The sequence below is a fragment of the Syngnathus scovelli genome, chromosome 14 (genome assembly GCF_024217435.2).
Source record: "Syngnathus scovelli strain Florida chromosome 14, RoL_Ssco_1.2, whole genome shotgun sequence".
NCBI classification, from domain to species: Eukaryota; Metazoa; Chordata; class Actinopteri; order Syngnathiformes; family Syngnathidae; genus Syngnathus; species Syngnathus scovelli.
The window spans coordinates 5545001-5566189 of NC_090860.1; the positions used below are offsets into that span (position 1 = coordinate 5545001).

Here is a 21189-nt window from a genome sequence, read left to right on the forward strand (position 1 = left end):
CTATTAATGTCTTGCTGTATTTTTCAGTAATTTTGGCACTGGCCCACTAGATGGCGCACCAAAAACGACCTAGCGGGAATGATGCCTTTAGTCTTTCGTTTGTACAAAGAGAATAAAGTATATTTTGTGATGCTAACAATAATACACAATAATTACCAAGTAAACGAAAGTTATAATCGAAACAAAAATTATTGCCTTGAACAAAGTGAACTTTCTAACAAGGCCTTAGCTCCCCAGCAAGCTGCCTGAAGTGAAATACACAAAAGTTCTATCCTATAGATTTCGTTAATAATTTGAGACCGCAAGCTGAAAAGGTTTGTTAAAACCTGAACAAAAAACATCATTTTTCTTGATATGAGCTCTTGGGTCATGATCCATTTATTGGCGGCATCATTTGAGCAGCCGTCGCATTTTTCAGCCCGGGGGCTCGGCGTCTAAATTGTATTTATGAAGGAAGCCTCGCCATTATGGATGACCTACAGCTTTTGCTGTTGCAGAGCAGCCCCCATCAAAGTCCCCTCCCCCCGCGTTTTTTCCTCCCGCACTACGGAAAGTCATCAAAGTGCTAGCGCTACTTGGCCTGTTCAATTGACAGTAAGACACAGAGCACTACAAGGTTTAGTTCTAACTCTAGATTGAGTTTGTCTTTGAAGGACATCTGTATTTGACACTGAAGACTTCCTGTGCCTCTTAAGGCATGGCTTCTTGAGACTTTTTGGAGGGCTCACTCATGACAGACAAATTTCAAGGTCGCTTAAGTGATTTATTTATTTATTTTTTGTCGAAGGGGCAGAAAAAGGCCAATTTGGAAATTACTAACGAGCATAAAATGGATGCTTCAAAAGAAATTTTTTTTGTGGGTCTACTCACGATAGACATGACTACCAAATATTGTGTTTCTAAGGTGAACTGGTTTTGGGAATTTTTTTTCTTTACCACTACCAAAATTGACCACTACCTGCCCATTTCTAATGAGGACACCTGAAAATCAGGAATGACTATAAACTAGCCACTTCAGAGTAAATTAGCAGGCTTGCTGTTTCTTTGGTGTTGTTGGGTCTACTCATAACAGACATGGCTAGAAAATGAAGTCAAACTGGCTCGAGGGGCTGCATTTCAAAGCCCTTTGGAGCAGGCTGCTTGCTGTCCCTCTGGATCCCTCAGCGAGTGCGACTTTCCCCACATAAAGAGTCTCTTTCTTTCTCCTGCGGCGAAAAGCCGCCGTCCGGCCGTCCGGCCGTCTGGCCTCCTTGCGGCTTTGCCGAGGATAAATAAACCTCTTGACGTGCAGAAGAGATGGCATCTGAGGCCGCACGCCGGCCCGGCTCAATGAGAGGGCCTATATTATTGTCAAGGGCTATTTGTTATCGTAGTGAGAGGCGAGGCGGGGCCACGCCGGCCTCTTGATTTACTCACTGACCGTCTTACACACACACACACACACACGCACACACACACACACACACACACACACACACACACACACACACACACACACACACACACTTGTGGAAAAAGTGTTCTTCAAACAGAAGCTGATAGCGACGGAGAAAGTCAAGCCATTCATCCATTTTGCTGTGGCTGACGGCGGCTTCCCACACTCTGATAATTACACCAGATTCATCTGGTGTGACGTACAAAATAGTTGTCAGATGCTGATAGTTGCTTTCAATGTAAGTCTGCTCGAAGTGTAGCGGTTGAGTCGTGGACTTGAGTAATCTGTCAAATTCTGTCCAAGTTCTCCAGGTTTTTCATTCTTCGCTCATCTTTGAGTGCGACGATTATGGCAACCCCTCCCCCGTTAAGACGTTTCAAGACACATGTTGGCATTTGCCGAGGTCAGCGCTAATACACCAGCGACTCAGTGAGCCATTCATGGCGCCACTGCCGTGTTTTCCTTTTCCTCAATGGGCCTTCTTGTTTGGAATTTCAAAAGTCGTTTGTAGCACCAAAAGTCTCAGAAAGCGCGAGCTCGGCACCTCAGAGCACTCAAAAAGTGACACACTTTACTTAATTTTGACCCCAATTTGTCACGGCAACTTTCCCCTGTAGCCCATCAAGGCAGAAGAACAATTTAGCTCCAATGAATTGCAAGTCCATGCATTTTGTGCGTTTCACTTCCTGTTTACTGGACGGGAGGCAAGCGCCAACAGTGCCTCCACCTTTCTAGGCGGGTCAGCGGTGGGTGTGCCATGACGGACCAGGCTGGGCCGGGCCGTCATCTATCACACGCCTCCTTTGCCCTTTCCCAGGGTTGTGATGTGTGTGCGCGCAAACACTTATGGCGTTGTTGCTCCCAAATGGTGTGTGTGAAAGTATGTGTGATGTGTGTGCGTGTGTGTGTGTGGTGGGGTCACGGCATTCCCTTGAATGGTTACCGCGGAAACGGTGTGGCAAGAGGAGGGGTCTGATTTAAAGGGCCGCCATGTCATGTTGATTTTTCTCTGGCTCTCTGCTTGCCCTGTCCAAACATTGAGCAACACTCAACTTGAATGATGCTTTTATTAACGTGCTCCAAAATTTGAATCTTATACATATATTTTAAATGTTGGAAGCATATTTGATGACTTGAACAAAACCATATGATTGCGCTCAGCTGATCAGAAGTCAGAAAAAGAACATTTGTTATAAAAAAACAAATTGACGTCAAATATCTCAAGATTTTTATTATTGAACATGTCATTATTATAACACGTATGATTCCAAAAGATGAGTGACCTAAAAATGCTTTGAGTGTATTATCGGTATCGTTCTGGTCTTGTTTGAAGATGCGGTGTCCAGCGAGACGGCCTTCCTGGAGGACTTTGTCCTGGGCGTGGGGGACACCCTGGAAATGTCATGTGACCCAGAGGAGGAGTCAGCCCGGCCCGCCGTTTGGTACAAGGACAGCGAGGTGCTGTTGCCTAGTGACCGGATACGGCCCGGCCCGGGGATTCTGCGCATCGTCAACGTGTCCTACGAGGACTCGGGCGTGTACGCCTGCCGACTGACCCGCAACAACAAGCTACTCAGCAACTACACCATCCGGGTGACAGGTACGGACCAGATTTCCGCCGCCACCCGCGCAGTCTGGTGCCTTTTTCACAAAATGCTAAATTCAAATTTTGCCATTGGGGCGCGTCTCATTTGGCCTGTAGCTTTCTTCAGTCATTTGTAACAAATGGGTGACACGTGATAGTGACCCGTCTAGGCAGCCCGTTCAAAAAAAATTGTGCTTCCCATATCGCCCAACTGCTCTGTAGCGCCACCTGTTGTTGTGGAATGCTCTGGAAATTTCCACTAAATATGATTTTTCTTTTTTTTTTTGGCGAGGGAGGGTTTTTTGTTTTTTGGGACACTGGCTGAGCTTCTCATTGACAACTCATTAGAAAGCAATTAGCTGGAAACATTTCCTCATCGCCAACAGATGGCATGGCAAGAAATGAGAGACGCACGTGCACGCTGGCATCAAGCCGAGAAATAAATGGCCTTTTATTTTCCACATTGTGATGATCAGAGGTGGATGTTTTGTCTCATCAAATCCAGTTAACACTTCCCAGCCAAAATTTCCACTTAAAACAAAAACGGGTGACTTTGTACAAGTCCTTGTGATGGACATGCCTTGCAAATTCCTTTTAGATGATTTTTTTTTCCATTTATGCTAACGGTTGTCCCATGGAAGGGAAATAGCCAACTTCCTGTGGTTTTTCGGGGATCACTTTTTTTGATGGCTCTGCTCATGATCGACACGTCAAACAAATTTCACATTGCAAAGTCGATTCTGCAAAAGTGTTTTCAGCATTTGGGAGTGCTTTTGGGCATTTCAGTGACAAGTCAAGTGGGACTTTGTGGCGTGTGCGCAGGCCGTTTCCTGTCACCACCCGCCCGGCTGCTCCGAGAACACACACGCGCACTGTTGTGTTTCGCTTCAAATATTTGAGCAAGGTATCAGATATGTGGCGTCCACGTATCAACTTTAGCAGCTGGACGGCACCCAGACGGCGCTAAGTGCACGCTGTACACAAACGCCCCACCCTACCTCCCGTAGCAAAGAAAAAATATTTTAAAAGAACCTGGATGAAGTTTGACATTTAGATCAACTTTTGGTGACGCAAGTTTGAAGAAGAACATCCCCTAACATCTCCTTTGGTTGTTTTCTTTCTTTTAGATTCACTGTCGTCCGGCGATGATGAAGATTATGATGAAGATCCAGAAGATGCAGGTAATGGCAATGGTGAATTCTTATTTTGTCTTTCTCGAGTTTTGCTCATTCGAAGTTCATTTGTCGTACTTCTCTTTTGTGTTTCCAATGTATTTGGCTGCTTTGAGTGACTCGCTTTGAATGCCTTGTCGACACAGCAGCAGCGCATCGATAAGTTTTCATAACGGGCGTGGGGCAGCGTCATTTACCGTGCGTCAGCCTTCTTGATTGTACAGATGGAATGCGGCATCCCTCCGGGCGACAAAACAGCCTTAATCTCAGCCACTAAATCCACCTCATGACAAGCAGATCCTGGGCCAGGAGTGCGGGGATTAGCCCAGAAAAGCGCTAACTTCATGTGCGCTAAGCCAGCGTTAATTGCTCCCACAGGATGGAGACCCAAACATGTGACGCGTAGAGAAAAGACGGACACTGAAAATATTTGCCTGCAATGTTGATGCCTCCGGGACGGAGACAAGATGGACAGTGTCGGACTAAGCGTATTGATCCAAATATTTGCTAGATTTATGATGGTAGCCACGGTCATCGAAAAATGGTGGATAGCAAATCTTTCAGTATACAGCAATGATTTCATTTACGGTCAAAAGGAAGTGTGGTTATTTTTCTGTGATTGTTTGACATTATTTGACATTTAATGCGTGTCAAGCGGTAGCTTTATACACAAAATCCGCGCAATAGAGTAACAGTCGCTTACACAAAAATAAACAGTTAGATTAGGTTGGAAAAATGGCGCGTGCGTGTGCGTGTGTGTGTGTGAGAGAGAGAGAGAGAGAGAGAGAGAGAGAGAGAGAGAGAGAGAGAGAGAGAGAGAGAGAGAGAGAGAGAGAATCAAGCGTGTCAGTGTGCATCTGTGCGTGTGCGCGTGTGTCGGAATGTGAAGAGAGGCTAATCTGTGGCGTGTCCCCGGCTCTTGTTTACGCTGGCAGCCAAGCAGAGAGCCAATCGCTCGCTCGCCGGCTCATGCTACGGTACGCTAACCCGCCCGCCGGCCTTTGCGCACCTTCAAAGGGCCTGATCACCACTCCGATCGGACACCATGCGCGCTTGTGTGAGTAGCAGGCGTCGGCGGATTACACAATTAGGCACAATTATCCTGCGTGGCACCATGTGGCCGCCCGAGCGCTGAACCGCTGCCTGGCGTGTCGACCCGCACGCTCGGCGCTAATTGCTGTTAGCTTTGATCCCACTGGGAAGTTAATGTTTCATCACAACCAAAACAACAACAGCGCATGACCAAACGCACCCGTTTCGATATCCCCGCGGGGACGGCCCTTCCCCTTCACACACATACCACACGCCTGAAAATTGCAGATAAACCAAACTTTTTAAGTCAAGCACCCGTTTGCAAGAGTCCCAGATGAGGCACACCCCATCCCCCTTGCATACACGCTCGACCTGTCGAGCGTCACAAGTGTCGGCACCCCCTAAATCAGGTATGGGCAAACTACGGCCCGCGGGCCACATCCGGCCCACGGGACCGTTTAATCCGGCCCGCCAATCCTAAATAAATTGTATTATTAAACTTATTTTTTTTCTCTCGGTCGTTTTTCCTGCAATGACTGTTTCTCCAGTAGATGGGGAACCACTCGCCTGCGCATTTACTACCGGAAGCCGTGTCAGAAAGCTTGGTGCACACTCACAAGTGCGTGTACGCACTCAGTAGTACGGAAATGGCGCACTCGCGCTCTATTTGTATCAGTGCCGAATTTAGAGCGTGGGCTGTGACGACAGCATTCTTGTAATTTGTGCGCCGAGCTTTCGGATACAGTTTTACGCTAAAGCCACCCACAAACCTTCCCCTGGAATCCTTCCATTAAAATGAGTCGCCCATGGAAAAGCAAGGTGGACACTGAGTGCCGAGTGTTTAAAAAGAGTGGCCAATTTGGCTCGACGTACGCGACGTGACGTTCAGCCACATGAACATCAACCCGTCACAGATCTAGGTAAACGGACCAACACCTCGGATCTCTCCTAAGAATTGCCACAACAAATTTTACTCCAGACTATGACACACAAGCAAAAAAAAGGGAGACCAACAACACTGTTCCCACTGAAAATGAAGGGGAGGCTTTCAAGTTTGTTGTAAAAAAATGCATTTTGAATATGATCTGTACAAATAGCAGGGATTGAAACTACCGACCATTCTCATTTTCAAACAATGCAGGATGCTCAAGGACATTGATGCACCACCTGTTTGTGACTAATCTTAACCTGTAAAGTTCTTAAGGCTTACTTTAAGGAAGTGTTTCCCGTTTCCTCACCTCTGTTACCAGATTTTCAGATACCCCTCACCGTGTTGCCGTTTTGATTACTTTATTTGGATGTATGCTTTCACCGATTCTTCAAGATGATATATTTGGTCAGAATGTTTGCCGTTTGATGTGATCTCATAAGATAAACATCTTTCATTAATCTGACCTGCAGGCACTGAAGTGATGGAGACTGTTATTCATAATAACAGTGTCGTATTTTATGAGAATCACTGATAGCAGTTTTTCAGTTTTTTTTTTTTTTTAATGCTGTTAATAAATGCATTTGTTTTCAAAAAACTTTTTGGGAATATCCATGCTTTACTACCTACTAAAGGCCAAAACCTTTTATGCAATGACCTTTAGACTTAGACTTAGACTTAGACTTAGACTCAACTTTATTAATCCCTTGGAATTACAGGTCGTTTATATTACTTCACACAAACACTACATCCATCTGCTCCTGGTTCGGCCCCCCGGTCAAAATTTAGAACCCAATTCGGCCCGCAAGTCAAAATGTTTACCCACCCCTGCCCTAAATAGTCAGCAGATGAGCAGCTGATATTTGAATGTCACTCTGTCCTGCGTTACGTCCACACCGAAACTTCCTCCCGTGTCTAATTGGCGGGGTGGTATTTCCTCAGCGCAGGGGCGGCGTTGTGCGCGCCCCCCGGGGAGGACCCTGCTACGGTATGCGCCGTCCGGGTTGCGGCGCATCGTCACGTCCACCTGTCAGCGGGTGCGCGCGGGGAGGAAATTCCAGCGGCCGGCTAAAAATATAGCGCAAGTATGCCAAAAGTTGACTTAAAATACTGGAAGTGCACTTACCACTCACGTGACACACAAAAAAATAGTCATTGTACACAAAAAGTGCACCCAACAATCCGTCCGAGAGAAAAGTCGACAATGACGTTAAATTGCAAAGCTGACCTTCTTCTTCTTTTAAAAACTGCTATTTAAAGGCATGTTCATGAAGTCCAGGTGAGAACAACAGGTGTGTCCTGCACCTTTTGGCATCTGCGTCAAGCAGACCAGATGAAGAAAAAGAAAGTCGCCCACGGCCTGCTGCTGGACTCTGAGGATTATTTCCAACACACACACACACACACACACACACACACACACACACACACACACACACACACACACACACACACACACATCCTTGTTAACCTCCCTCTGCAGGACCCAACTTAATTTACCGAGTTCTGGGGTCCACCCTTTCTAGTGGTCCAAGAACTATGAAAAAAATCAGGCAACTCCCAAAAAAAATCTTGTTACTAAAAATCACTTTCAATAAACACAATTTGAAACTTTTTTTTTCATGTCAGTTTTTCAGTCATATCTGGGGCCTGTTTCTAACATTCCGGCTTTGCGGGGTCCACCTTTACACACATGAGATTTTTAGTCAGTTATGGGGATCGCTTTTAATATTTCAACCTTAAGAGGTCTACCTATACACACATTATTTTTTTAGCCAGTTATGGAGCTTGCTGTTAAGATTTAAGACTTGTTAGGTCTGCCTTTATAAAGAGGATCTATCAAGTTCAACCCCAACCCTAATCTAACCCAAACATGCATTTGTGTGGACTTAATCATTTGAGAAAACCTAAAAATTTTGTTAGTGTTATTAATACTTTCATCTGGCTAAATATACTAGATATACATTGAAATGTGCATTCTAAAATACATTCTGAAGTCTTTATTCAGATTCTGGTCCATTTTCCTTGGTCACAGTCTTAATATTCTTCAATTTGTTCAGTCATATTGGTACATTTTAAAATATTTAAATTCTGCATTTTAGCTAACTATAAAGTACACAGGATTTACAAGTAATAATTGTCGAGTCAAAATTTTAAATGGACACATTACAAATGTAGCCAATGAATAAAGGAACTTATTTAATCTAACATTTACGAACAGGAGAAGTGGAGCATAAAAAAAATCACAAACAAATAGTGAACAAATGGTGAAACAGGACCAGCCATGTGTTTCTATCTCTGTTAAGGGAAGCTGTTTCACTCATATTTTCTCCTCATGGTGGTTATTCTCTTTTTGACAAAGTACTTAACAGCTCGGTGCTTGTGGTTCTGCAGCAATGCATCTCTCGCAGTCAAGCTTACCAGGAACCTGATTTGTCAATATATACTTCCTTGAATGTTTATTTACTGCAGCACATTCCTCTGGGGTCCAGCTTCTTTTCACAACTTTTCCGTTACCTAAGGGCATAGGAAGAGCACTTTTTAGTTTACAACTTAATTAGAACAAAATTGCATAAAGAATACATTCACTTTATGGACAATTATCCGACAATATAATTCAAATGAGATATTTTATAACGTCAACTATCTTTGTCAACAGTGATGAGCCTACAATAGACATAAGTAAATCAGTTAATATCTGAGATATTAATCCGGTCATTTAAGTTGCTAGGTGGTCTTCAGTGTCAGCTGTTTTGATATTAACAAAATTAAAAATAGATGCACAAAAGGGTAACATTAGAATGCCCCCAGTTTTGGTGGTGGGGGAAAGAGGTCTCTCATTTTCTTGATTACTTTTAAGCAGTTTTGCATTTGACCAGAATGTCACTGCTGGTAGATGAAGCAATTCCTGGACCCTACAGAGGTTGCACAGGCAGTCAAACTCCACCATGGCAGCACATTGGGATGCACCATTTCTCTGACAAAACCATTAAGAACAGATACAAGTTGTTGCAAAATCAGGGAAAATAAAAAATAAAAATCAGAGAAAAACTTTTTTCAGACAGTGTTTTACATGTATGGGGAATTTGCTTTGATAACGTGCTACACATGGACAAACAAAGATGATAAAAGTAAATTTGGAAATATATAGTGTGTAAAAAATTAAATGCAAGCTGTATAAGAATGGTATCTGCCTTGGTGTGACAATGTGTGAATTTGCATATTCACTAATAGGTTAATCTAGAGCAATTTTTCTTTCTCTCTTTTGAGGTAAATGTGTCATGTATACATTACCTCTATTTAAAAATAGATGTAAACAAACATCTCACATATAATCAAGGTTAGCAATGACCTGTAACTCACATGAGAAAGGATGGGTCAATTTTCATTTTATGACAAAATTCAAAAGTTTAGACCTTACATGTCTAAGAAAAAAAGTCAAGTGGTGTTTAATATATCTTGCTTGGGTCATCTAAATCTTAGTAAGCAGCATATGTGAGGATAATTAGATACTGATACAGTAGTAACAATTGGGCAATTTAAAAGCAACTGTGATAAAGTTATATATTGAAAAGGATTACTCTAAACTCACCTCCCTTTTTGGCAGACTTTTCATTACTTGGGCCACGAGATGCGGAGGTACAAGAGGTCACTTCTATCACTTCTGGGATCAGCCCATCTGAAATGATGATTTTTAAGTACAGAAAAAAAACACAGTATAGCAATATTCTAAAACAAAAATTAACTGCACCTGTATAAGAATGCTTGGTCAAATTTAATATACTCTTGTTTTGAGCAGATTGATTTGCAGAGGTACAGAGCAGTCCTTTTGGGAATCATTGTCAGTATCATCACTGTCTGAGTAGTCCACTTTGAGAAACTCCTTTGATAATTGATAGCTCTATGGAGGGAATTAAAAGAAATGTGTTGTTAGTTTCTGCAAGCTACTCTTATATGCTGTATTAATATAAAGACTAGAATTTCTTTGCTCAAAATAATTAAAATTTCTGTCCAATATCTTAACTGGTAGACGACCGGTGCTGTACACATCCTCTGAAATATGCCAAAACCTTATATCACAGGAAATTTTACATATAAAACATGGAAAAGGCTCCAAAATTTACAACAAAGAAGCCACAAGAAACCATATTTCAGAAATCTGTTATTATGTGAGTGTGAATGATTGGCTTGGTTGGAATAACCAAGACAACTTTAGATCCATACGGAGGGCCCCACAAGTAGCCATCACAAATCTGTTATGTGTGTGTGAATGATTGGCTTGGTTGGACACCCATGGGCGCATGTTTCAAATATCCATGTATAGGTGTGTGTGCCACTGGTTCGTTTGGGCTCTATGAGGAGAACCACTAAAACCGTGTGATCCAATGGTTGGCTGAATGCTGTTTAAGGTACCTTCTGACTAAAGAACAGCTTTCCAACTAAAAGCTGTAAACTAAGAGAACAAGAAAAGGTTTACAAAGTTTATTTCTTACAACAAAGTCTAACTGAATGTTACCTGTTGGCTGGCATCTTGTTTGATGTTATCATCAGGGTCAGAGTCCTGCCAAGCTCTGGCTGGTTCAGGCAGCGCACCGTCAACAGGAGCCTGAGAGCCTGTCACCTGGAATTAAAACCACAAATAACTTACCAACATCATACAGACACCACAAATGACAGACTCAAGACCTGTATAGTTAAATCATGTGAAGTTAGTCCCCAAAACCAAACAAGCTTTTCTAACTAAAGTGTTCCAGTCAGTTCTGGATGTCTAATCAGGTCCTATAACAGCATCTTTATGGATGTAGTGGAGCATCCTTGAGCATGACACTTTAGCCGTTTAACTGTTGAGGATGTGTGGAACTATAGCTGTAATATAATCAGCCTCCATAATGTCCATAACCGAAATATGATCTAAAAACATGAGACAACCTTCGATCCATACGGAGGGCCCCACAAGTAGCTATCAGAAATCTGTTATTATGTGTGTGTGAATGATTGGCTTGGTTGGAATGACCAAGACAACTTTAGATCCATACGGAGGGCCCCACAAGTAGCCATCAGAAATCTGTTATTATGTGTGTGTGAATGATTGGCTTGGTTGGAATAACCAAGACAACTTTCGATCCATGCGGAGGGCCCCACAAGTAGCCATCAGAAATCTTTTATGTGTGTGTGAATGATTGGCTTGGTTGGACACCCATGGGCGCATGTTTCAAATATCCATCTATAGGTGTGTGTGCCACTGGTTCGTTTGGGCTCTATGAGGAGAACCACTAAAACCGTGTGATCCAATGGTTGGCTGAATGCTGTTTAAGGTACCTTCTGACTAAAGAACAGCTTTCCAACTAAAAGCTGTAAACTAAGAGAACAAGAAAAGGTCTACAAAGTTTATTTCTTACAACAAAGTCTAACTGAATGTTACCTGTTGGCTGGCATCTTGTTTGATGTTATTATCAGGGTCAGAGTCCTGCCAAGTTCTGGCTGGTTCAGGCAGCGCACCATCAACGGGAGCCTGAGAGCCTGTCACCTGGAATTAAAACCACAAATAACTTACCAACATCATACAGACACCACAAATGACAGACTCAAGACCTGTATAGTTAAATCATGTGAAGTTAGTCCCCGAAACCAAACAAGCTTTTCTAACTAAAGTGTTACAGTCAGTTCTGGATGTCTAATCAGGTCCTATAACAGCATCTTTATGGATGTAGTGGAGCATCCTTGAGCATGACACTTTAGCCGTTTAACTGTTGAGGATGTGTGGAACTATAGCTGTAATATAATCAGCCTCCATAATGTCCATAACCAAAATATGATCTAAAAACATGAGACAACCTTCGATCAATACGGAGGGCCCCACAAGTAGCTGTCAGAAATCTGTTATTATGTGTGTGTGAATGATTGGCTTGGTTGGAATAACCAAGACAACTTTCGATCCATACGGAGGGCCCCACAAGTAGCCATGAGAAATCTGTTATTATGTGTGTGTGAATGATTGGCTTGGTTGGAATAACCAAGACAACTTTCGATCCATACGGAGGGCCCCACAAGTAGCCATCAGAAATCTGTTATGTGTGTGTGAATGATTGGCTTGGTTGGACACCCATGGGCGCATGTTTCAAATATCCATGTATAGGTGTGTGTGCCGCTGGTTCGTTTGGGCTCTATGAGGAGAACCACTAAAACCGTGTGATCCAATGGTTGGCTGAATGCTGTTTAAGGTACCTTCTGACTAAAGAACAGCTTTCCAACTAAAAGCTGTAAACTAAGAGAACAAGAAAAGGTCTACAAAGTTTATTTCTTACAACAAAGTCTAACTGAATGTTACCTGTTGGCTGGCATCTTGTTTGATGTTATCATCAGGGTCAGAGTCCTGCCAAGTTCTGGCTGGTTCAGGCAGAGCACCGTCAACAGGAGCCTGAGAGCCTGTCACCTGGAATTAAAACCACAAATAACTTACCAACATCATACAGACACCACAAATGACAGACTCAAGACCTGTATAGTTAAATCATGTGAAGTTAGTCCCCAAAACCAAACAAGCTTTTCTAACTAAAGTGTTCCAGTCAGACCTGATGTCTAATCAGGTCCTATAACAGCATCTTTATGGATGTAGTGGAGCATCCTTCAGCATGACACTTTAGCCGTTTAGCTGTTGAGGATGTGTGGAACTATAGCTGTAATATAATCAGCCTCCATAATGTCCATAACCAAAATATGATCTAAAAACATGAGACAACTTTCGATCCATACGGAGGGCCCCACAAGTAGCCATCAGAAATCTGTTATTGTGTGTGTGTGAATGATTGGCTTGGTTGGAATAACCAAGACAACTTTAGATCCATACGGAGGGCCCCACAAGTAGCCATCAGAAATCTGTTGTGTGTGTGAATGATTGGCTTGGTTGGACACCCATGGGCGCATGTTTTAACAATCCTTCTATAGGTGTGTGTGCCACTGGTTCGTTTGGGCTCTATGAGGAGAACCACTAAAATCGTGTGATCCAATGGTTGGCTGAATGCTGTTTAAGGTACCTTCTGACTAAAGAACAGCTTTCCAACTAAAAGCTGTAAACTAAGAGAACAAGAAAAGGTCTACAAAGTTTATTTCTTACAACAAAGTCTAACTGAATGTTACCTGTTGGCTGGCATCTTGTTTGATGTTATCATCAGGGTCAGAGTCCTGCCAAGTTCTGGCTGGTTCAGGCAGCGCACCGTCAACAGGAGCCTGAGAGCCTGTCACCTGGAATTAAAACCACAAATAACTTACCAACATCATACAGACACCACAAATGACAGACTCAAGACCTGTATAGTTAAACATGTGAAGTTAGTCCCCAAAACCAAACAAGCTTTTCTAACTAAAGTGTTCCAGTCAGCCCTGATGTCTAATCAGGTCCTATAACAGCATCTTTATGGATGTAGTGGAGCATCCTTCAGCATGACACTTTAGCCGTTTTGCTGTTGAGGATGTGTGGAACTATAGCTGTAATATAATCAGCCTCCATAATGTCCATAACCAAAATATGATCTAAAAACATGAGACAACCTTCGGTCAATACGGAGGGCCCCACAAGTAGCCGTCAGAAATCTGTTATTATGTGTGTGTGAATGATTGGCTTGGTTGGAATAACCAAGACAACTTTCGATCCATACGGAGGGCCCCACAAGTAGCCATGAGAAATCTGTTATGTGTGTGTGAATGATTGGCTTGGTTGGAATAACCAAGACAACTTTCGATCCATACGGAGGGCCCCACAAGTAGCCATCAGAAATCTGTTATGTGTGTGTGAATGATTGGCTTGGTTGGACACCCATGGGCGCATGTTTCAAATATCCATGTATAGGTGTGTGTGCCACTGGTTCGTTTGGGCTCTATGAGGAGAACCACTAAAACCGTGTGATCCAATGGTTGGCTGAATGCTGTTTAAGGTACCTTCTGACTAAAGAACAGCTTTCCAACTAAAAGCTGTAAACTAAGAGAACAAGAAAAGGTTTACAAAGTTTATTTCTTACAACAAAGTCTAACTGAATGTTACCTGTTGGCTGGCATCTTGTTTGATGTTATCATCAGGGTCAGAGTCCTGCCAAGTTCTGGCTGGTTCAGGCAGCGCACCGTCAACAGGAGCCTGAGAGCCTGTCACCTGGAATTAAAACCACAAATAACTTACCAACATCATACAGACACCACAAATGACAGACTCAAGACCTGTATAGTTAAATCATGTGAAGTTAGTCCCCAAAACCAAACAAGCTTTTCTAACTAAAGTGTTCCAGTCAGCCCTGATGTCTAATCAGGTCCTATAACAGCATCTTTATGGATGTAGTGGAGCATCCTTCAGCATGACACTTTAGCCGTTTTGCTGTTGAGGATGTGTGGAACTATAGCTGTAATATAATCAGCCTCCATAATGTCCATAACCAAAATATGATCTAAAAACATGAGACAACCTTCGGTCAATACGGAGGGCCCCACAAGTAGCTGTCAGAAATCTGTTATTATGTGTGTGTGAATGATTGGCTTGGTTGGAACAACCAAGACAACTTTCGATCCATACGGAGGGCCCCACAAGTAGCCATGAGAAATCTGTTATGTGTGTGTGAATGATTGGCTTGGTTGGAATAACCAAGACAACTTTCGATCCATACGGAGGGCCCCACAAGTAGCCATCAGAAATCTGTTATTGTGTGTGTGTGAATGATTGGCTTGGTTGGAATAACCAAGACAACTTTAGATCCATACGGAGGGCCCCACAAGTAGCCATCAGAAATCTGTTATGTGTGTGTGAATGATTGGCTTGGTTGGACACCCATGGGCGCATGTTTCAACAATCCTTCTATAGGTGTGTGTGCCACTGGTTCGTTTGGGCTCTATGAGGAGAACCACTAAAACCGTGTGATCCAATGGTTGGCTGAATGCTGTTTAAGGTACCTTCTGACTAAAGAACAGCTTTCCAACTAAAAGCTGTAAACTAAGAGAACAAGAAAAGGTCTACAAAGTTTATTTCTTACAACAAAGTCTAACTGAATGTTACCTGTTGGCTGGCATCTTGTTTGATGTTATCATCAGGGTCAGAGTCCTGCCAAGTTCTGGCTGGTTCAGGCAGAGCACCGTCAACAGGAGCCTGAGAGCCTGTCACCTGGAATTAAAACCACAAATAACTTACCAACATCATACAGACACCACAAATGACAGACTCAAGACCTGTATAGTTAAATCATGTGAAGTTAGTCCCCAAAACCAAACAAGCTTTTCTAACTAAAGTGTTCCAGTCAGACCTGATGTCTAATCAGGTCCTATAACAGCATCTTTATGGATGTAGTGGAGCATCCTTCAGCATGACACTTTAGCCGTTTAGCTGTTGAGGATGTGTGGAACTATAGCTGTAATATAATCAGCCTCCATAATGTCCATAACCAAAATATGATCTAAAAACATGAGACAACTTTCGATCCATACGGAGGGCCCCACAAGTAGCCATCAGAAATCTGTTATTGTGTGTGTGTGAATGATTGGCTTGGTTGGAATAACCAAGACAACTTTAGATCCATACGGAGGGCCCCACAAGTAGCCATCAGAAATCTGTTGTGTGTGTGAATGATTGGCTTGGTTGGACACCCATGGGCGCATGTTTTAACAATCCTTCTATAGGTGTGTGTGCCACTGGTTCGTTTGGGCTCTATGAGGAGAACCACTAAAATCGTGTGATCCAATGGTTGGCTGAATGCTGTTTAAGGTACCTTCTGACTAAAGAACAGCTTTCCAACTAAAAGCTGTAAACTAAGAGAACAAGAAAAGGTTTACAAAGTTTATTTCTTACAACAAAGTCTAACTGAATGTTACCTGTTGGCTGGCATCTTGTTTGATGTTATCATCAGGGTCAGAGTCCTGCCAAGTTCTGGCTGGTTCAGGCAGAGCACCGTCAACAGGAGCCTGAGAGCCTGTCACCTGGAATTAAAACCACAAATAACTTACCAACATCATACAGACACCACAAATGACAGACTCAAGACCTGTATAGTTAAATCATGTGAAGTTAGTCCCCAAAACCAAACAAGCTTTTCTAACTAAAGTGTTCCAGTCAGCCCTGATGTCTAATCAGGTCCTATAACAGCATCTTTATGGATGTAGTGGAGCATCCTTCAGCATGACACTTTAGCCGTTTTGCTGTTGAGGATGTGTGGAACTATAGCTGTAATATAATCAGCCTCCATAATGTCCATAACCAAAATATGATCTAAAAACATGAGACAACCTTCGGTCAATACGGAGGGCCCCACAAGTAGCCGTCAGAAATCTGTTATTATGTGTGTGTGAATGATTGGCTTGGTTGGAATAACCAAGACAACTTTCGATCCATACGGAGGGCCCCACAAGTAGCCATGAGAAATCTGTTATGTGTGTGTGAATGATTGGCTTGGTTGGAATAACCAAGACAACTTTCGATCCATACGGAGGGCCCCACAAGTAGCCATCAGAAATCTGTTATGTGTGTGTGAATGATTGGCTTGGTTGGACACCCATGGGCGCATGTTTCAAATATCCATGTATAGGTGTGTGTGCCACTGGTTCGTTTGGGCTCTATGAGGAGAACCACTAAAACCGTGTGATCCAATGGTTGGCTGAATGCTGTTTAAGGTACCTTCTGACTAAAGAACAGCTTTCCAACTAAAAGCTGTAAACTAAGAGAACAAGAAAAGGTTTACAAAGTTTATTTCTTACAACAAAGTCTAACTGAATGTTACCTGTTGGCTGGCATCTTGTTTGATGTTATCAGGGACAGAGTCCTGCCAAGTTCTGGCTGGTTCAGGCAGAGCACCGTCAACAGGAGCCTGAGAGCCTGTCACCTGGAATTAAAACCACAAATAACTTACCAACATCATACAGACACCACAAATGACAGACTCAAGACCTGTATAGTTAAATCATGTGAAGTTAGTCCCCAAAACCAAACAAGCTTTTCTAACTAAAGTGTTCCAGTCAGACCTGATGTCTAATCAGGTCCTATAACAGCATCTTTATGGATGTAGTGGAGCATCCTTCAGCATGACACTTTAGTCGTTTTGCTGTTGAGGATGTGTGGAACTATAGCTGTAATATAATCAGCCTCCATAATGTCCATAACCAAAATATGATCTAAAAACATGAGACAACTTTCGATCCATACGGAGAGCCCCACAAGTAGCCATCAGAAATCTGTTATTGTGTGTGTGTGAATGATTGGCTTGGTTGGAATAACCAAGACAACTTTAGATCCATACGGAGGGCCCCACAAGTAGCCATCAGAAATCTGTTATGTGTGTGTGAATGATTGGCTTGGTTGGACACCCATGGGCGCATGTTTCAACAATCCTTCTATAGGTGTGTGTGCCACTGGTTCGTTTGGGCTCTATGAGGAGAACCACTAAAACCATGTGATCCAATGGTTGGCTGAATGCTGTTTAAGGTACCTTCTGACTAAAGAACAGCTTTCCAACTAAAAGCTGTAAACTAAGAGAACAAGAAAAGGTCTACAAAGTTTATTTCTTACAACAAAGTCTAACTGAATGTTACCTGTTGGCTGGCATCTTGTTTGATGTTATCATCAGGGCCAGAGTCCTGCCAAGTTCTGGCTGGTTCAGGCAGCGCACCGTCAACAGGAGCCTGAGAGCCTGTCACCTGGAATCAAAACCACAAATAACTTACCAACATCATACTGAGAGTAATTCAAATAAAAGAGACAAAAATCTTCCTTTTTTTTAATAACAAATTAATATTCCAACTTGCATACTTGATCTTACTGACTTACTTTTTCACGCCATGGCCATTTAGAATCACCATAGTTGTAATTGATTTCAGTTCCCATTTCTATGTTTTTGATGGCAAAAAGGCACAAATGGGGCTCGTCATTTACTATTTTTTTCATGGTGCAGTTTGGAGACTTGTGGTTGTCATTCACTAATCTTCCAAGAGAGCCATCCTCTGTTGATGCATCAATACTAGGAAAGAAAAAACAGAAATCAAACATTTTGTATCATATAACTAGTTTTTTAGTAAAATAAAAGTTGGCTTACAGAAATAAAAACTTGCAACATTTCAAAAGAAAAGTTGAGAGGGAAACAATGTCTTTTTGAACATCATAGCACTAAATAAAAAAAAATTGTTAATGCCACAATCCTGATGTGTTATTGAAATATTGCTTCTGAGTGACTCACTAATTTAGGGTATTTTATTCCAGTCTCTTTCTAGAGTTCATAATTATTGTATAGAAAATATTTGGATATACATACCACCAGTAATGATTCTGCCATTCAAAGTCAAAGAGAAATGTACTCTCCTTTTCAGAGTACTTGCTTGTTTGGCATTTTTCTGCTGACAGAAGTTGACCCCTGTATTATAAGATGAACTCTCCTTGTTCAAAGTGCTGGGTAGCAAACACGCCTCTTCCTGCAAGGACATTTTATATAAAACCATTGGTTATGAGAAAATATTTCTTTAAGATACACCTTTAACCAAATAATTGTGGTGTTATCTTACAATTTTAATACTAAGTTCTCGCTTAGAAACAGAAATACAACAACCAATCTGAATTTGATTGTTTTTTGTGTTGTTTTATAAAATAAATAAATATATACTTAATGGATAAATGGTCTAAAAATGAGTTTATTACCTTTTTGATCATCAATAAATCTTTCCACTAGTCCAGGTTTGTCCTTTGAGGATTAAATGTAAAAGGCTGCTTCATCAGCAGGCTTTTTTCTTGCTTTCCTTTTGGACATTTCTGGCTCTAAAAAATAATTCAAAACATGGCAGAGAGAACTTTAACAAGCACTCTATATTAATTTTAAAAGATTTGTAATCATCCACTGTATAAAGACTGAAGGAATAAGCCTGGCCTGAGAACTAACAGAACAAGAGTGATTAAAGAAAGAATATTTTTCAGAAAATACTGATATATTAATGAAAATGTTTGTCGGTTTGAAGCTGAGCTTTGTTACTTTTAACTAGTCACAGTTCCAACCAGGTGCTGCATCCAAAGAAAAGTTATTTCAATAGTTTTACCAGTATAACTCGTTATACTTTTCAGGAGCTACCAACTCGTTTTTATTATGTTTGTGTTTGAAAAGTGAACGTAGCATCCTGATTAGCGGTAGCTAATTAGCCAATAAGCTAGTTTCCGGATAGTTTTATTTGCGTCAGAATGCTTGTGTTATTTAAAGAAAGCATTCTGATAGAAAACCACCGAGAAATACAGAAGACATGCAGATATATCATAACACTGAGCACACACGTGTTTGACGAGTTTTGAAGTGGTTTCGGCAATTACGGCCAGAGTCCGGTTCTGGGCTTAGCAATTATGAAACATTAGCACATCGAAATCATCCTGAATATAACACGGAGCAATTATACATTCTGTCGTTCTCTTTTACACCATTGTTTTTAAAACCACTGCAAGCTAAGATGAATAACAAGTTAAAAAGCCGGACTGTCTGAGGGGAAAACGTTACGCCATCCGAGTGACAATATACCGAATCCGAAGCCATAATCATTGCATATAAACCCCTCGGGGTCTGGACAAAAAGCATTTCTACATCAGTTTCTTGTACTTAGTATTTACATGCAGTTGATTTACTCACCGTGTATGTTGTGTTTCGTTATGAGCAGCGTGTCTTCGTCGCGGAGCAGTCTCAGTCTGGCGGCGTCACACGTGGCGAAGTGACGTTAAGCTGGTGGTTTTAGCCGCATGAAGCTAACACATGCAATACCTGCTGATTTAACTAATATGTAAACTGATGGTAAAGAATAAATTACTATTTATTTATACCTTTATTTTTATGTTTAGAACATGAAAAATGCACGAGATGCTGATTTAACTAATATGTAAACTGATGGTAAAGAATAAATTACTATTTATTTATACCTTTATTTTTATGTTTAGAACATGAAAAATGCATGAGACAGTTTTTAAAATAAGCCTAATAGAATGAGCGTATTTTTATAAAGCAAGTGTAATGAATATTAAATAACGTAGATAAATTGCAATTGTAATGCAGGAATTTTATGTTTACAGTATTATTTTAGCTCCTATGGTTACTAAAATAATAATTACCTGGTTTAAATCTACAGGAAATAGCATTTTATTTTCTTAATCAACACTCGGATCACGAGGTGCCCTGATTGGTTGAATCACACACACTTCCGGTAGTGTGTATACTTGCAATACCACTTGCCATGGTCGGGGGGCCGCTACTGAGCACACACACTTCACACACACAATTCTCAACATTGCGACCATGAGGGGTAAGTGAAAAAAATTCGTGAGGCATGTTGTTAGAGCATTTCAAGCTGTTTTAGAGTGGTTTCCCGAGTGGGGTCCATGATTTTGGACCCCACAACGACACAGGGCCCCACTTTGTTGGTGGGCTCCCTGTCTTCGGACCCCCCATACTAATAAAAACAAGTACACACACACACACACACACACACACACACACACACACACACTGTGATGCTAATAAGCTCCTCTCAGTCCTTCTGCTGCTTGTAAAAAAGTAAGAGACATCTGATGAGCGGTCAACCACCTCGGCTTTTGTTAATTTGAGCACTGAGCACGCACGTACACACATGGGAGAGGGGGGGCACCGTCCCAATCGTGCGCTGGTGTGTGAGAACAAGTCAATAAACCACCTTGGCAGCATGTTGAATGGCAAGATTGTTGGAAGCTGGCAAAGAAAGCATTGCGGCCGTGTGACCATGTTTTTGCATCAGAGAAAGAACCGTCAGAGTGCGTTTAACAGAGAAGCAGCCTTTTATAATGTGTGTGTGTGGCGGGGGACTCCTCGCCCCTCCCCTTCCTCCTCCGAGGTCCTCGTCTGTATGTGTGTTTGCCTCATAAAAGTGACATTAAGACGTTCACTTTGAACGGAATGATGAGTTGAGGCATTTTCCTTTATTTTTCTTCTATGGGCAGTGGATACAAAAAGTCCACACACCCCTGTTGAAAGCCCACTTTTTGTGATGTACATTTTCATAAACACATTTCATCCCTCAAACTTTA

The 21189-nt window shown here is 42.0% G+C and overlaps 2 protein-coding genes across 13 annotated transcripts in view; one reads left to right on the top strand and one right to left on the bottom strand.

The window, feature by feature from the left end:
- Nucleotides 1–21189, top strand: part of fgfr3 (fibroblast growth factor receptor 3) — a 43023-nt gene that overhangs the window by 7942 nt on the left and 13892 nt on the right. For 8 of the 11 annotated variants that reach the window (XM_068652939.1, XM_068652938.1, XM_068652940.1 and 5 more), the window contains exons 3-4: nt 2769–3035; nt 4148–4213. In XM_068652939.1, coding sequence (XP_068509040.1) covers nt 2769–3035; nt 4148–4213 — 333 coding nt within the window. The remainder of the gene's footprint in view (nt 1–2768; nt 3036–4147; nt 4214–21189) is intronic. The other 3 variants (XM_068652942.1, XM_068652943.1, XM_049740024.2) reach the window with 1 other exon arrangement.
- On the bottom strand, nt 8138–20757 carry LOC125980648 (protein piccolo-like). 2 transcript variants are annotated; one of them, XM_068652944.1, is made up of 14 exons: nt 19769–20757; nt 18802–18918; nt 18422–18578; nt 17941–18130; nt 17706–17810; nt 16898–16999; nt 15996–16100; nt 15187–15291; nt 14191–14295; nt 13290–13394; nt 12481–12585; nt 10669–10773; nt 9745–10053; nt 8138–8669 (listed from the first exon to the last, which is right to left on the bottom strand). In XM_068652944.1, the coding sequence occupies exons 4-13, from the start codon at nt 18055–18057 to the stop codon at nt 9928–9930; spliced, it is 1080 nt and encodes a 359-aa protein (XP_068509045.1). In that variant the 5' UTR covers nt 18058–18130; nt 18422–18578; nt 18802–18918; nt 19769–20757; the 3' UTR covers nt 8138–8669; nt 9745–9927. The 2 variants fall into 2 exon arrangements, with proteins under 2 accessions (XP_068509045.1, XP_049596002.1); XM_049740045.2 differs by having other exon boundaries at nt 9745–9831; nt 9904–10053; nt 18802–20084.

Coding starts and splice junctions, on each gene's coding strand:
- LOC125980648 (XM_068652944.1), bottom strand. CDS start 18,057: ATGAAAAAAATAGTAAATGACGAGCCCCATTTGTGCCTTTTTGCCATC. Junction 17,811..17,940: donor AATGGCCATGGCGTGAAAAA/GTAAGTCAGTAA, acceptor TTTTGATTCCAG/GTGACAGGCTCTCAGGCTCC. Junction 10,054..10,668: donor AACAAGATGCCAGCCAACAG/GTAACATTCAGT, acceptor TTCCCTCCATAG/AGCTATCAATTATCAAAGGA.